Source organism: Falco naumanni, chromosome 5, assembly GCF_017639655.2.
Source record: "Falco naumanni isolate bFalNau1 chromosome 5, bFalNau1.pat, whole genome shotgun sequence".
Classification (NCBI taxonomy): Eukaryota; Metazoa; Chordata; class Aves; order Falconiformes; family Falconidae; genus Falco; species Falco naumanni.
The window spans coordinates 44,654,097-44,670,897 of record NC_054058.1 but is presented as its reverse complement, the minus strand read 5'-3'; the positions used below and the strand labels follow the sequence as shown (position 1 = coordinate 44,670,897).

The following is a 16,801-nucleotide window of genomic DNA, read 5'->3' as shown; positions in this document are numbered from 1 at the left end:
CTCCTTGTGACCAAAGGGTAAATGCTTTTCCAAAATAAGGGCGTTTCAAACCATCTCAGTTTGAACCTTTGTGCACTGAAAAATGCCTATCAAGCCATGAACCTGAAGGGGGGATTTCTGCTGAGAAAGGCCTTTGGCTCGCTGACCACAGGGTGAGCACAACTGAAGTTTTAAAGCGCTTAACACCAAGGCCACTGGCCCAGCAAACTTCCAGGATGGGGCATATTGACTTCTAAGGTCTTTTTAAAGATTAAATATTTCTTTGTGTGTGTTTGCAGTGGGAAGGAAATGTCCGAGTCTGGAACTAAGCAGCCAGATATGGAAACGTAGCTGGATTCTGGTGTGCAACAGTATAGGGATGGAGTTCAGAGTGAGACAGAACTAATTTAATTTTAAACTCAGTCTACATCTCGGGATCCAAAGTAAGCTCTAAAATTAATTTTCTCTAGCAATGCTGTCACTAAAGGGAAAGTAAAAAAATGGAGGTCTGTTTACCCAAACGATGACATGGCTCAGATCTTCCCCAGATACTTCTAAAAATGCATCTTTTCCACTGCAGAGCCAAAATTCGAGAAATATATACCCAGCCCACCCCCCGCCCCAGCCCTCCTGAAAGAGAGCAGCCCCTGCGCTGCCGGCAGGTCTGCCACGGCCTTTCACTGGATGGACACGGCATCTGCCCATGAATGGGGAAGTATAAAGTTTTGAAAGCCTTAACCTTGAAGAGCCCCATTCTGATACTAAAAGGCGCATCCGCTTTAGTTTTTGCCTCGAAACACTTTGGCGTTCTCGCACACCCCAGCTGCCCCGGGCCGCTGCTGCCTGGGGGCGCGCTCCCGGCTGGCTGCGCAGCGCCGCGCAGGGCCGCCCCGCCCCCCGCCGTGCCCGCGCGCACGGGGCGAACACGCGCCACACGTCGCCCCAGCCAGTCTCCAGTTCTCCGTTTGGCTTCTCCCCGGTCACCGAGGCCCGGCAGCTGCCGCCGTCCGGCCCACGGCACCCGAGCCCCGCGCCTGCAGCCCGGCCGGCCGGCCGCCCACCTCCGCCCGCCCCCCGGTCACGACAGCCGCAGCGGAGGCGGGCGCTGCCGCCGGCCCGCGGCCCCTGCCGCCCCGGCCCGCCCCGCGAAAGCCCGGCCCCTGCCCCGGCCCCGCGGCGAGGGGTGCCGCCGCCTGACGGCCCCTCGGCTCTGTTTAGTGCCGCTTCCCCCCGGCGGCGGCCGGGGCAGCGGGCGCGGGCAGCCGGGCCGGGCCGCCGTGGGGGGGCGGCGAGCGCCGTGAGGGGAGAGCCCCGCCGCCCCCGCCCCGTACTTACGAGAGGGCAGTGGGGAGCTACACCGAGCGCCCGGGTGCCCGCCGAGCCTGCGCGGGGAGCACCATCTTTGTTGAAGGCAAGAGAGCTTCGCCGGAAGCCGCCGCCGCCGCCCTGCTGCGGGCCGGCCGAGGAAGGGCCGCCGCCGCCGGCCCCGCTGCGGACGGGGCGGGCGGGCGCGCCGCGGCCGCCATGTCAGCTATGGGCAGCGAGGCAGGGCGCCCCCGCAGGTCGGGGCGCGGAGCTGCGTCCCACCCGCCTCCCGGCCGGGAAGGTGGGCCTCGGGGCGGGGGACGCGGGCGGGTCTGCAGCGGGTCTGCGGGGGCGGGGGGCGCAGGCAGCGCGGAGCCCCCGGCCGCGGCGGCACTGGCTGGAGCTCGCGCGGGGGCGTCCGGCAAGGGGGCGAGCGGCGGGCAGGGCGGCCACCGGCGCGCAGCCGGCCCCGCGCCAGCTCGGCCACCGCCGGCGGGAGAGGGGCCGCGGCGGGGACCCCCTGCTGTGGGGCGAGCGGGATGCGGCTCCTGCCCGGCAGCGCGGAGGACCCGCTGCGCTCTCAGCCTCTGGGCGGTGCGAATTTTTTTCGATAGTGGAGGAGTCGTGTCCAAAATTAAATTGGAAATTACGAAAAATTGGAGTTTTCGTGACATTAGAAGGAGCTGATCTCATTACTTTCTAGGGATACTGGTTCCTGTTTGCAAGTGTATGCTAAACCATACATCGTCCAGGTGCTGGCATCATCTTACCAAACATGCATTAATGTTATATCGAATACTATGTATATTTAGCTTCATTACTTACATCTGTACAGCCTGAAAACGAAGAACTTTCACAGATGAAAACCATTTAGTAAAGTAAGATCCAGCCTGTGTCTACCGCAGCCCTATGCATATCCTCATAACTGTATTCATCTGTTACTGAATAGAAAAACGTCTCTTTCAGGTCATTTTGTGCAAACATTGGAAACCAAAGTACAGCAGGAGAGAGAAAACTGCAATTCACAGAGCTATAAGAATGAGACAGTGTGGTTTCCTATCACATAGCATCGAAGAACTTTTTTCCATCTTTACGTAGGTGCCAAGTGTCACACGGGCTTGAGCAGTTTGGCTGTTTTCAGTTGGGATCCCAAGAGCAATGAAGGGGAGGGGGGGGGATGGGAAATCAAACAAAAACAGATCCTGCAGAGCTGGAACGTGCTACCTTGAAGCTGCAGGCAACCACAGCTAGGAAAAGCAGGAGAGATGGTTGGGGCAGCTGCTGCTAGAAATGTTGCCACCGTGTGAATCCCATTTGTACAGTCAGGTTAGACTAATCATACAGATTTAAGGGTATTTGGAAGATTCAAGGGTGTTTGGAAGTTGTGTTATGGAAACCTTTATGTGCCTTTCCTAGGTACTGCACCCAGGAAATGTTTGCCATGGAAAAATATAACAAAGTATTATTGGTAGAGCTGAGATACTGCATATGCTTAACATGATGTTTATCTACAAGATTTTGCATAGAGATACACATATAAGTCACACTCTGAAAGCTTAGATCATTTTCCTTTGATTTTCATGTGGCTGACAAACACAACAAAGTTGAGAATTTATGTGGATGCAGAATGTAAATTGCAGTCTTAAAGGCAAAGTTTGTATGCTGGATTTAAGAAATGTGTAAAAAATTATGTACATTTATTATGTGGCCAGCTGCTGCAGAGGTGCTACTTATTTGGCAATTGTAAAGAAGTTTTTGGTTTAATTGACATAACACACTTAGGATTATTTCCAGACAATAAATTTGATACAAGGGGTTTAAATTGCTTTTGAGTAATTGATAAATAGTATCTTATTCCAGTACATCTTTCAAACCAAGGTAAATGTTTTTGTCTCAGGAACACATGTTAGTCTTCTAGGAACACAGACATAAAAAAATTAAATACTCCTATGAGTTGTTCCAGAGTGATGCATTAACATATTTATTATGACCTTGACAACACTGGAAACCACACAAGTAAGTCATCATCAGTAACTGTAAGACAAGAAGCATGCTGCTGTTATAGCCAAAGTACAGCTGAGGTGGTTTTAAATTTTCATGTCGTGGATAGTCACTGGTTGTGAGAAAATACAACACAAACTGGCACCAGGGAGCAGAGAACACCACAATCCATCTATATGATTATACCTCAGCACAGCACTGTACAGCTACTGCAAGTTTCCTTTCTCAGCTTCTTGTATTTGTGATTGCCGGGGTTTTTTTTTCTTCAGTCACGATCTAAGGAACTGTATTATGTCTGGAGTCAGACTGACCAAACTTGGAGACTTTTAAAATACCACGTCATTGTAATCCTGACAGCTGCATTTAATTGTAGATAATGTGCCTACATTTTAAAATAGAACATGAAGACGAGCAGTTACATCACTTGCATTTACTGTATCTTTTTGCCAGATGACACAATTAGGATTATTTATTTTGTACTGTCCAAGAATATCTTAGAAAGTTAGCAAAACATATGGATATGCACAGAGCAACTCTGGTTCCCACTGAAGTAAATGGTAGCAGTTGCACATGCAGCATTTAGTCACATCTTTGCTTGCAGTCTGAACAGAGATGCAAAGAGGGAAAGCAGTGAAAGATAACAGGTAAGCCTAGGAAGGAAGAGTATGACAGCAATGGTCCGAGTTTGATTAAAGGGAAAAATCTGGTGTTTCCTTTTCCTTCCACTAGTTTATAACTAGTGCTGCAAATTCACTAGTGGAAACTGTAAATGTGCTACTGGTATTTTGGATTCATCTTTAGCAATGCACCCCAGGTGTTGATTATACTCTGCAGTTATGGATAAAGATGCACACAGGTAATACTTTTAAGTCCAAGGAGAGAAACCCTTAACCTTTTCAGTCCAGTTCTGTTTGGGCTCAGCCCTGACTAAAGTTCTTCCAGTTCAGTTCTGGCCTGAGTTCAACAAAACTACAGAAGGATGGTTTGGTTCTGTTCCAGTTTTAGGGACAAATACGTATCTCTATATATCTGTCATTGAGGCAGTTTGGGTTCAGCTCAGCTCCTCACTAACTCTGCTCAAATCTCAAAGCTAACCATGTAGCTTAAAAAAGTATTTCTAGACTTCGTTGATCAACGGACCACGGTCAGTCCTGCACATCGGTATCATCAGACTTTTAGACTTAAAGCCTTGTTCTCTTTGGAACTGTGGACTGGGGAATCACCGGTGGTCATCAGGCCACTCTTTTTGAGGACTGCTGAGTTCAGGGTAGCAAGTCCAAATCTGTAGGAATGAAGCTAAGCAGCATGTCTTCTGACAATGCTATTCTTTTTACATGAGGGTTATTCCAGGTCAGAATACCAGATTTTTAAATTTACCATACACTTTTTTAAAGCTCACTTAAAAGTCTCAAATCTTTTTAGAAACTCTAGCAAGTATAATGAGATATTTTTTAAAAAAAAAGCTTTTGAGAGAATCCTTTATGCTAATTAGAGTCAAGCTGTATCCTAGCATGTATGTATTTCTTTGTTTTCTACAGACTAATTTGTTTCTGCTGATAACAAGAGCCAAATTGTGTTTTTAAAACTAGTGCAAGCAGATTTAATCTATTAAGACTATGCTGTTTTCAATTGTCTGTAGGACAGCATTCCAACTTTAAGGACAAAAGAAAAGAAATATGAGCCTCTAGATTTGTTTATTAAAAACACATCTAATTGGTTAAATCTCTCACAAAACCTCTGAAATGAAGATGGAAAAAAAAGGAACATACATTATATGGTTGCCTGTCATTTTTAGAAAGAACAACACAGAAAACATTTCTTAATGTGATGTATCCCAAAAACACTGTTAAAATACAAGTAAGGGTGGCCCAAACTCGGTGGTCTGAAGACCAGATGAGGGTCTTGCAAGACATTGCCATCCACCACCATCCCAGGCAATAATCCTTTCCTCCCTCTCTCCCCTTCCTCCTCACTATGGTCCCCATTGCACTCCCCTTCACGAGCGTGGGCCTCCCTAGTGCCGACATCCAGGTCTCCTGCGCCAGCCACCAAAAACCAGGCTGATGCCAAGGAAGGAAAGGGTTTGGTGCGGAGGGGTTGCCCAACTTGTAGACCGAGCTTGGGTGTGCTGCGCTGGGTGCCGGCAGGGTTTGAGGGGACTGGACTGTGGGTTGGGAGGGGGTATCGCTCTGCTCTTCAGGTGACATTTGCTACTCCAAAAGTGGTTCCTTATCAGTCCTGAGAAAAGATGACAGGCAGCACTGAAGTGCGTCACCGAAGGGATCAGCCCCTGGCCTGCCGCTTAGATTATGACTTCCCATTCATTTAAATAATAAAGGCTTGAAATTAAATGCAGTTCGAAGAGAGCAATGAATATAAAATGTAGGTGACACATGACAAACTTCCTTAAAAGTATTATTTTATTAAAGGCTTGTCCAGCATATAGGTAAAATATAGCAGAGAAAGTTCCAAAACATCATAAACCGTGGGGTTTGAAGTGGCTGTGTAGTGTCTATACATTTACATTTGTTTCAATAATAAAAATAAGTGTTTATTAGCAGTACTGCGGTGAATTAATTACTTTGATGCAAATAATCTCTAGCCAAAAGTTGAATGCAGAATAGTTATAAGAAAGAAGCAGGCATCAAATGTGACACTTTTATGTTCATTCCAGGAAAAAAAATAAAAATCTCTGCAATGAATGGTAATAAACCCCCTGCAATTAATATTTGCAAAATGTGACTCAGTATTTCTCCAAATTTTTCGTCAATTTTTGTTAAAAATATGAATTAACCTAGTTCTCTGTTTTTTAAGTTTAATTTAAAGATGCTTTGAGGAGACATGAAATACTGCAAGCCTCTAAATATTTACTCCAGATATCTGAAACGCTTTTTTAAATATAAAGCAACCATTTTAATAATGTGAGAACAAACAGAAAATTCACGAATCATCCTGAAAATCAAAGATTGACAAATAAGTAAAAGGAATGTAAGATTTAAGTCTGAAACCTTTTCACAAAACCAACTTCTTTTGTTTGCAAATTACAGCATATGAAATGGTTGTCTAACATTTTAGATAAAAGACTGAAAGGCTGGTTTAGGAGAAGAGTAACTACTGCTTTTTGTAATCTGTTTCTTTCCCGGGCTTCGAACTGGACAAACTCACGTACAGCACCTATATTTTTAAAGGTTCTTACTTCCAGGTTAAGCCTTTCTGGAGCTAGTAATGATTCATGGAAAGTTTTTACAGGTAGCCTAGCAAGAGGTTTGTCACTGGCTATACTTTTTCCATATGTCCTGTTTTCAAACAAAAAATATGCTTTGATTAAAAATCCACTTACTCTATTTTGTTCCCTTTCAAAATGAAACCTGCCTGCATGTATGGTTACAGTGGGTTAGTTGAGCAGCCCGCAGTAGGCACTGCATCTTCCATCAGGGGAGTTAAACATACGGATTTCCAGAAAGCAGTTACCTTGTTGCAAGCAGTTTGCCTCGCAGACAACACACATCTGAAGCGCATCAGCTCACAAAGGAGCTGCGATGCTACTTCCACTGCAATCCAGTCAGGCAAGAACCTTAATTTCCTAACTTTATTTTCTTTTCTCTTCCTAGCAATGCAGCCAGTCAAAGATATTACCATCATTGCAGCTGAAGTTCCCATCAATGTTAGTTGAAATATAAGTGACTTTTCACCCCACGCTGATAAATTACAAAATGTAAAGTCCACTGGCCACTTTACAGATGGGTAAATTGCAGCTAGTATAGGCTCAGTCTTGTTTAATGCTGCTCTAAAGAAAATGAACGGGCTGAAAAGCCCATAAACAATAATAGTTGATCCACAACTTACTCTGCCCTCCAGACTGTGTCAAGCAGCGTGCTAGGCAAGAAAAAAGCAAATGTGTGATGTCTGTAATACAGGTGTCCAGAGCAATCCCTCAAAATGGAGATTCTCCCTGAGACACAGTGGGTGTGGGTACAGAGATTCAGGGGAACAGAACCTATTTCAGGGCTGCAACCTAAAGAGAGACGATTAAATTGTAACAACACATTTTGGAAAAGGATTTTACAGCTTTCAACTATCAGTCGTGGAACTGTTTCTTATATAATTCTTGTTATCAAGCCTGATCCAAATAACCTCAATAAAGTCAAAAAAAGGATTTGCATTGGACTTTGAATCTTTTCCTGCATTTAACACACCTCTGCATTTACTATTTATTAACTGACAGTGCACCAAATTGCAAGCCTCAGCGATGAAACATCAGTTATGGAACAATTTGACTGAAAACAGAAGGATTTACTTACATAAACCCTGCCTGCCAGTGAAAGAAAAATTAAAGCAGGAACATTGAATTTGGATTTTTTAAAATTTATTTTGTTCTTTGCAGCACTCAGCACTAAACTTTTCCTGGGTATTATCTGTTTGAACTTTTTCCTACTAAATGTCAGCTTGTTCCTTAGGCTAATATAAATGGCTTTTGCTCCTGCACTTTATTCCTCCTTAATACCACAGAAAGTAATGGTATTATTTTGGTATTTCAGTTCCTGGAGAGTTAATGGCTCCAAATCTGGAAGAAAACAAAACACAGGTGCAATCCTTTTTGTAAATAGGATTTACGTAGAATAAAATCCACAATTTATCAGGCAGATGAAACACCATAATCATGATGATACGTTTCTACATTTCCCTAAGCTTTTTCAGAGGGACCGGCTACTTCAAAGCCCTGTAGATAACCTGATTAATAAACACAGGTAATCAATCCCTCCCCACTTTGGCAACCCTGGGACAGTACAGATTAATTATGCTATAAGCTTATTTTTTTTCCATGAAATTCAGTTATCTAGCCAGACTTTTTTTATATGTGGTTTCAGACTGTGCTGATACTAGTTACTCCCCTGGAACTTTGAGCTCTACTAATACACCTTTCAGCATCGAACTAGTCCTGATGGTCAGTTATTTGATATACCTTGTGAGAAGTGCTACCTGTCATAGGAGCTGCTGGCTTTTCTGTGTCCTTCCCCTTCAGTCCCTTCTCAGACACCAAAAGCCAGACACGTAATTCCTTCCTTAGCAAGCAGAATAGCTTCTCATCTGCTTTCCTGGCAGCCGAATTAGCCTGTAGCATGCCCTCTAAGACAACAGGTAAGGACCAGCCATGGTCTGCACTGATGCCCTTCACAGCCCCTGCCCTGGCAGCACCAACTTTGCCTCCCAGTTTCTTTGACTGGTCTTCAGCCTGTTGAAATTACCCGATTTCAGCAATACTGCGGCAAACCGCCATGTTGTTGTAAAGCGAGCTCAGACCCTGGTGACTGAAGTTACGTGTCGTGGAATGTTGTTTCCGGGCATCTTCAGTCATGCAAAGGGCTTAGCTAAATACTGCAACCTGCTGAAGTTAACACTAATAAAGAAGTGGTTTTCAGGAACTAGGCTGATATACCAAAGTAGCTTGTCATCCCCACTTCCTTTGTGTATACAGCACTACCAGCTCAGACCTTTCAAGTAATTTCTATTTATTCTATTTGGAAAGTTAGGGTTTATGTACCAAAAGTTTCCTTTATTGCTATAGTTTTTGAAAAATAAAAATTCTCCTTTCAACAGTGAAGTTTCTTATAATTCTTAAGAATCAGTAATACAACTGCTAGAATCCCTCAAGCCATTATTTTCTCTAGCAGTCAATATGAGACAACAAAGCCAGCAGAAGTTTTATTTTACTTTATTTTAAAAGACTCTTAGACACGACACCCACATCTAAAGGTATGTCTTCCCATTTCCATCACGTGTTTTGGCTTAAGAAGATAAAAGCCCTGACACCACTGGACTTAGTTTCTGCTAGATCTTAAGCCAAAGAAAAAAAAGCCCACAGGAATTTTTTCAGGAATACAAGAAAAAGCTCTTGAATAGAACATGTAGGTAAGTAAAGTTTTTCTACGAACTTTAACAAGGTAGTTTACCTACAGGAACACTTTGCTGAGACACAAGAGGTGGATAAGATATAGGAATTCATGCAGCTACAGAACCCCGTCCTTCCTATCGTATGTAGATTCTTTTTTCTTAAGGTGATGAGACTTAGTAAAATCTCAGATTCTAAAGCTCCACAATTTTTAGTGAGGAGTAAGTTCTGAATTGTTTTAAGATACACAAATAAACCCATATTCTAGTGAACAATTTTTGCTTCTCACTTATAATTACATATTGTTTATCTAGAATGCAGTTACATAAAATATAATTAGGACAATACTGATGATATCAGATTAAAATAAAATTACTTCTAATGCATGGGGCACAGCTGCGTGGTTACATTCCCACTCTACCTACCCGTCTTGTACTTGAAGCATTTTCTGTCTCTGGTGATAAAGCTAGCAGCACAGAAATAGCCATACAACTAAAATGGAGCCATAGTTCACACTTCTTCTAGGTTTAGTCCTAAACTAAATACAATCACCAATTTAATTTTCATCATTCATCTTGCAGTTTCAGGTGTTGTTTTTTTTTTCCCAAGCATCACCTTCTAGGGTTGTTGGGTTCTCAGCTTTCCTTTAATTAAAATGAAGAGGTTTTCAGCAACTAGCATTGCAGGTATAAGCTAGAAAATGTGAAACCTCAAGACTCAAAAATGAAAAGCCAAACCAACACGTGGGGTAAAAAAAAAAAGGCTTAGGATTAAAGTCCTTATCATGGTTTTTGATTGACTCACGGGCATTGAAACTGTGAAACTGGCTTTACTGGACACTCTCTACTAGCAACTCAAGATGACATGTATCAGTTAGAAGCAATTTTTGGACTCTGAAGGGCCAGCAATTTAAAACTAGTCTGCCAACAAGCCACAACATCCATAAAGTTAAAAGAAAAAAACAACAACAACAAAAAAAAAAAAAGCACTGGAATGCTGGAACATTTTAAAAATGTTTGGACAACATGATTGTGCCTGAAAATTCACAAGGTCTACGTGCAAGATTTTTACACCACTGTAATCTAATCGTGCACTATCCTTAGATTTTTTTGTACCAGAACAAGTCATTCCTCTGTGCCGCGTTAGAATGAAGCTGAGCTTTCAGCGAGCTACAGTGTGGTTTAGTTTTACTGGTGCAATGCATCAACCCTAGGGCTGGCATCCTAATGAGGACAAGAACTATGCTTTCATACGAAGAGGACTAGTTCCCCCTCCAGTCTGTTCAAAATATTGTTCACTACTTCCAGCACACCATAGCTACAGACCCTACTTCCCCTCACAGTAACTAATACAAATGATACGAAGTATAAGTCAGTATAATAATATCATCTCAGGGTTTGCTGACTTGATTCCACATCACAGTAACTACTCTTGATTATCTGCGAGAATCAACACCTTTCACTTTGCTAGCACTCCTTGTCTTCAGGCTGCCGTTTGTCCTTGTGCTTTGGAGAACTGTGAACAAGAAGCCCGGTGAGCTGCCCTGCATCTGCCGCACGTTGTTCCTTAGAGCCTGGTTCTGCCGTGGGGTGTACCTGGCCTGTCACCACTTACAGCAGGCTGCCAGCAACGAGCCATGAATCATTTCTTACACGTACAACATGACTGTCTCATTGCAGCTCAAAGCTCTTCTCAATCTGCTTGTTCCAGCATTGGTATTCATGATTTTAAATCCCCAGGCCAGGGGCTAGCTGGAGGGAAATTATTTTAAAGGACCTTAGTATAACACGTTCACCGCTGAGACCCCAAGCTTATCACAGCGAAGTATCACCTTGGCTAAAAATGCCCAATAGTAGAAGGTTAATGTCGCAGCAACTTAGAGTGTTTCTTACTGTAACAAGTTATTCCGTATAGCAGCTATCTCATCTCAAGGTAGAGGTAGACTGAAGAACTGTAAGAAAACAGATTCATCAGAACAAAAAGTGTTCCTGGGAATACAGTTGTTTCACAGGCACTGTTCACGGGAAAAGCTCCGCAGCGTCAGGGTGGCAGATCCTAGCAAGGCAGAAGAACCGTGTGATTATGATACATACCTGGACTACAAGAGCTGTTCTGGGATGGAAACCCGAGGGTGGTCACGGTGTTCTGTGAAAAACTTCCAACGATCTGCTACATTTTGGCAGAGCGTGGGGAAGGAGGTGGGTGGGGGTGGGGTGAATGTTACATAACAAAGGCTTTTGTTTTGTTTTTCAGGAGAAAACTCCCCCCATTTCTATACTAAAGCTTGTATTAAAAACAGGGAAAGAGAATTGAAACTGTGGAGGAGGAGGAACAAAAGCCAGCTTTTCCACGGAGAGAACAACATACCAAGTATTTGCCATACCAAGGGACCATTCCCTCTGCCTCGAGTTGTTGGTGTGTCCCTTGTGTCAAGGGACAAGTGAATGACAAAACTGAGTACGTAACACTGGGAGTTCAGGTGCAACAGAGTAAGACAGCCAGTGCCCTAGAGCTTATGAGAAAGGACAGAGCATCTTGACAGTACTACAGAGCAGTTAAGTCACAAGGAAAACAAAGATTATTTTATGTTGTTTCCATTTCAGCCTGGGCAGGGCTAGATTACAGCAAGTCTTGACAGCCTTCCTTGTTCAAACACAGGTCTATTTGCTTTAATTAAAAAGTAAGCGAGGGAAAGAGTTAAAACTATGAAATTGTTGACTGAGGATGAATATATGTCCTTGTTTCTCTCTTTACTGCTCTCCCATTACTCTCATCCTGGATATTTCTTCTTTGAAATACTTTACGTTTAAACTGAGGAACAGGTACTAAGGGTCTTAGTCCCTTCTTGCCATTTGGAGGACTGCTGTAACAGAAAAAGCAATGTTGTGTGCTAATTAATACCTAACTACAGGAATTCAGCAGCCTCTAAGCCACTAATCTGTACATAATCCAGCTATACCTTTGAGCAGCAGCACAAGGCAAAGCAGTGGTATTCATCCTCACCGGTTCACGCACATTTATTTGAGTATTAGCTGGGAAACAATATAGGTTCGTAAGATCAGTTTCCTGAATAGCAGCAAATCCATACATACAAAGATTGGGAGATTATTGTGCAATTTGATTTACTTTATTGAATAATAGCCTGATAGCTACAATGGTGAACTAGAAGAAAAAGGAAAAAAAGGAAAAAACCCCACCCAATCCCCTCCAACCCCGTACCCCCCCCCCCATCATATTTCCCCATATTTTGGGAAACAAGCTGAAGAGAACATTCTACACTGTAGAAGACAGCTGTAACTGCTGATATCCATGTTCTGACATTGGAACTGAGCAACTGCAAGTCTGCAGCATCCTAAAGCCTCAACCAAAAAAGGCTTAATAGTAATAACATGGATATATCACCACTGGGAAGATGTTAACATGTTAAAGATTCTGGGATACCAATCTGGTATAATCAGCAACATACTGGGTTCCTGCGAAAGATGTGCATTTCTCCTGAAGGTCAGCTTTTAGAGAATTTTGAAAAACAGTGTTTTAAACTGATGACTTACAGTACTCCTTTACTTGCAGAAAAGCACAAGAATTATAGTTCAATAAAAACTGAATACATGATCACTTTTTTGACTGGATTTGATTAGTTGCATAACTTTGGCAAGATTATCACAGTGTGATCCAGTTAAGCTTTCAGTATTATATGAACACCAGCACCAAATTAATTTTGGAATCAGACAACTGAGATACTTATGCACTCTCATAGGTCTCTGACCACTTCTGCAGTCTCTCCCGGTCCCACTTTTTCAGTTAGCATTTGATAGTTAGTGCAGTATTTCATGCCATTGACAAAGCAACACAATCTGGACAGATTCCTGGCTTCTCTCTCCTAGCAAGAATAGCACGCTACCTTGTTGAACCCCCGAGGATGCAAGCTGGGATTATTCTACATAAAGTCTCCCTTTGTGGCATCTGAAATAAAAACCTTTCCCCCAGAACTGCCACTGTTTTGACAGTGAATTCCATGCTGAGTTGTACAACTGATTGCTCAGTCTTTGGCTGATTTTAAGAACTGCATTTAAAAGTTACTCTACATCAGAGGCATTTAGAAAAGATATTTATACCTGGTATTGGTACTCTTTCAAGTACTCTTTTAGTCTCGTTGGTAATGGCAGCTCCCAGATCTGATTTGTACATTTGTTTATAGTTATTCTGCAGCGATGTTGCAGAGATGGAGCAGATGTATAGAGGGGCTTGTTCAAGTAAAGATGAACTGTTCCATTAGAAGGTGTTTCGGTTCTGTCCTTACACATAAGAACATAGTACTCAATCAAATGCACAACGCTGTTGAACTGTTTAAGTCTAGATCTGACACAAGTGATAGAGTCCAGTCTAAACTTGCCATCTTGATATTCTATACGCAAATTGGTCGGTCCCGCTGATGTTTTTACCGAAATAGTCAGTAGATACTCTGAATGTGAGCTATCCCTAACCAAGAAGGTCCCTTCGGGGGCATCCTGTAATCTCTCTTTGGCTTCAGCAACAGTCATGTTGCCCCAGTACCATCCTGTTAAAAGAGAGAAAGAAGGGTTTTGTTTATTCCTGTTTGTTAGTTTAAAAAGCTGGTCTTTGGCTGCTACACTTGTAATAACCCATTTCCTTTGTTGTTTGAAAGCTGAAGTCCTGCAGGCATTGTAAATTTTTATTTGCTACTTAAATTAATTTGCTTTACAATGTGTCTCGTTTTGACAGAGCCTTCCAGGTCACTGCTTACTTTCGTACCTACACATCCACACGCACAAACCTTCCTGCAGCGTCCTGCGAGGCTAACGCCGGAGCCGCCGACCTCACGGGCCGCCCCGACGGCGGCAGGGACGCGTCCCGTGGCTCCGCGCTACGCACACACGGGGCGAGCGCTGCGGGCGCACGCTGGCAGCCCGCAAAAAGCCCGCTTTTGGTAACTCTAGGTAGGCTGTTGTTGAAATGAGCTTTGCCTAGCAATCGGAAGCAGAGAGGGGTAAAAAAAAAACTTCGGCCGTGCGGCTGCGTTCGTAGCGGGGAGGCGATGAAGACAAATGCCCTTCTCTACGCCCGCGGCCAAGCCCCGCGCCTTGCGGGGCCGGGCGAGCCGCCACCACGTCGGCGAGCGGAGCGCAGGTATGCGGGGCCGAGGGGATGCGGCGGCGCCGCCGCCCGCTCCCAAAGCCGCGGCCGCCCCGGCCGACGGCAGCGCCCGGCCCGCGATCCCGGGCTGCCGCCGGGGCGCGGCGCTGCTGCTGGCGGTGCTTTCGCTTCGGCCGCCGCAGCCCTCGGAAGGTCGGAGCCGCCGCCGCCCCTCGCCACCGCGGGGCCGCGACCCCGCAGCGCCGGGCGGCGGTAAGCGTTGCCCGCCCGCTTTCCCTCTCGGCCCGGCGGGGCTCCCTGCCGCGCCGCTCCGCCTCCCCCGGGACCGCGGCGCGAAGGGCGGCGGCGAGCCGGGCACCCCGGCGAGCGCCGCCGCCCCGGGCGCTCCTCTCTTCCCGGCCGGCCGGCCGGCCTTACCTGCCCGCCGCAGTTCCTCCATAGCCGCGGCCAGCTGCGCCGCCCCACGGGACTCCTCGGCAGCAGGCGCCGCCGCACCGGGGTGCCGCCAGCCCGCCCGGGAGCCCTCCGCACTCTCCAGGGACCCGGCGGAGCGCAGGGTCATGGGGGGCGGCGGCGGCCGGCGCGGCCCCGCTCGCACGCAGGTCGGGGACCGCCGGCGAGGAGAAGGCTCCGCTTCGCCGCCGCAGTGCTCAGCGCCGCACCGAGTGCATGGCCCCGGCCCCCGGCCCGGGCGCCGCCTGCGAGCGGAGAGAGAGCGTGGTTAGCGGCCAGCCCCGCGAGAGGCGCTCCCGACGCAGCCCGTGCGTTTCTGGCGCTCCCGGTTCGGAACTTCCCAGCATCCAGAGGAGGGACCCGAGGCGAGAGATCACCTCCCGGCGGAGCGGGGGAGGGACATCTCCTCCGCCCGCCGCCCAGCCTGTCCCCGGCTCCCCTCCGCCGGGGACGAGGCGGGAGGCGCCGGCCCGCCAAGGTGGTCTCGCTTTACTGCAAGGGCAAACCCGCTGATGCGCCGCTCTCTCGGCCGGGGTAGGCGAGCCCGGGCCGCAGCGCCAGGGGGGCGGCTGAGGAGGAAGGAGGTCGTGGGGGAGAGCCGAGCACGTAAAGGTACGAGTGGGGAGGGCTAGCCAAGGAGCACCGGCGCTGCCCGGGTTGCACGCTGCGGTCCGCAGGAACGGTACGGTACGCCTTTCACTGAGGTCATGCGCCAAGGCATATCTCTAGGAACGGGAGCCCGGCGTGGGCCGCGCTGCCGGGCTGGGGGGCTGCGAGCGAGCCTCTCCCGGGCTGCGGCGTGCCCGCGGTGCTGCGGGGCGGGTGCGCGGGCAGCGCCGGCTCCCGGGACTCGCTGGCCGCCTGGGTACGGGAAGGGGCAGCGCGGTGCAGGACGCGATGTATTTGGCGGGGGGCAGGTAGCGTGCTTTGCACGTTCCACTGAATGCCGGTACTATGAAAAAAAAATTATCTTTCTGCTCGGCTGAAGCGAACGGGAGGGGCAACAAGAGCCTCTCGCTCCGGGAACGACGTGAAGCCGGGCAGCGCCAGCGAGGGGGAGCCCAGCAGGCTTGGCCGGGGGCGGGGAGGGGGCTCACGGGAAAGAGCGGGACCCCCGCCGGCGCTCCCGAACCGGCCAGTCTCTGCCTCCAGGTGCGCGGCAGCCGCCAGGTGAGGGGTTACGCCGAGGTGGCTCCTCCCGTCACAAGTTCCACGCCGGAGCTCAGAAACTTTTCCGAATTAAACTTTAGAGGCAGCTGATAGGTTGCTCTGCCGGGTTTCTATCGCTACGTGCGCAGGCACACACGCGGCAACCTCCCGGCAAAGCCCATCCCCATCCCCTTCTCCCCCGCACAGGACCTCCGGCCGCCGGCTCGGGGACCGGGCACAGGTGCGCCTGTCGCCGGAGCTGCTGCGGGGTCGCCGGCCGCAAAGCCCCGAGCGCAGGTGAGCGCAGCCTTGCCGGGGCTGCCCGGGCGCGATCCCTTGTGAAGGGGAAGCGCCGGGAGCGCCTGGCCGCGGAGCGACGCCGCCCGCGGGAGTTTGGCTGAGACGGAGAGTTTGCCAGGCGGTGGCAGCTAGCTGCAGCGGGGTGTCCCCCGGCAGAGAAGAGGGGCACGGCAGCAGCCTGCCTCCGGCTTCGGGGGAGCCTTCAGCCCGCCTGTCGGCGGCTCCGTCCCGGGAGCCGAGCGGCACGCTCCCTGCGCTCCCTGCTCTCGAGAAGCGGCAGGACGCCGGGCGCAGGGAGGGGGACGACGGCAGAACTCACCCGGGCTCCGCGGGACGGGGCTGGGGCCGCTGGGGCCGCCGCTGCCGCCGCCGCCTGGAGGTGGGGCGGTCAGGTTTTCGCTGCCGGCGGCGCTGAGGGGCCGGCGCGGTACAGCTCCCGCCGCCGGAGAGAGGCGGCGGGGCTGTGCTCGGGCAGACAGACAGGCTGCCGCTGCCGGAGGAGGACGGTGCTCCTGGGGAAACAACACCCTTAGCTCCCCCCCTCTCCCCGGCGCGGGCGGTCTGTTCGCCTTTGATTGCGAGGCGAGGGCATCCTGCCCCCGCCGCTCC

At 48.3% G+C, this 16,801-nt stretch overlaps 2 protein-coding genes across 4 annotated transcripts in view; both read right to left on the bottom strand.

Annotated features, from left to right (window-relative positions):
• CRADD (CASP2 and RIPK1 domain containing adaptor with death domain) overlaps positions 1-1,611 on the bottom strand; it is a 79,119-nt gene extending 77,508 nt beyond the window's left edge. For 2 of the 3 annotated variants that reach the window (XM_040594177.1, XM_040594179.1), the window contains exon 1: positions 1,315-1,611. The gene's annotated coding sequence lies outside the window, so the exon portion shown is untranslated. The remainder of the gene's footprint in view (positions 1-1,314) is intronic. The other variant, XM_040594178.1, reaches the window with a different exon arrangement.
• A 7,371-nt stretch (positions 1,612-8,982) lies between these two features.
• Positions 8,983-16,685, bottom strand: SOCS2 (suppressor of cytokine signaling 2). The gene is made up of 3 exons (XM_040594180.1): positions 16,512-16,685; positions 14,708-14,988; positions 8,983-13,733 (listed from the first exon to the last, which is right to left on the bottom strand). The coding sequence occupies exons 2-3, from the start codon at positions 14,850-14,852 to the stop codon at positions 13,285-13,287; spliced, it is 594 nt and encodes a 197-aa protein (XP_040450114.1). The 5' UTR covers positions 14,853-14,988; positions 16,512-16,685; the 3' UTR covers positions 8,983-13,284.
• Between the last annotated feature and the right edge of the window lie 116 nt (positions 16,686-16,801).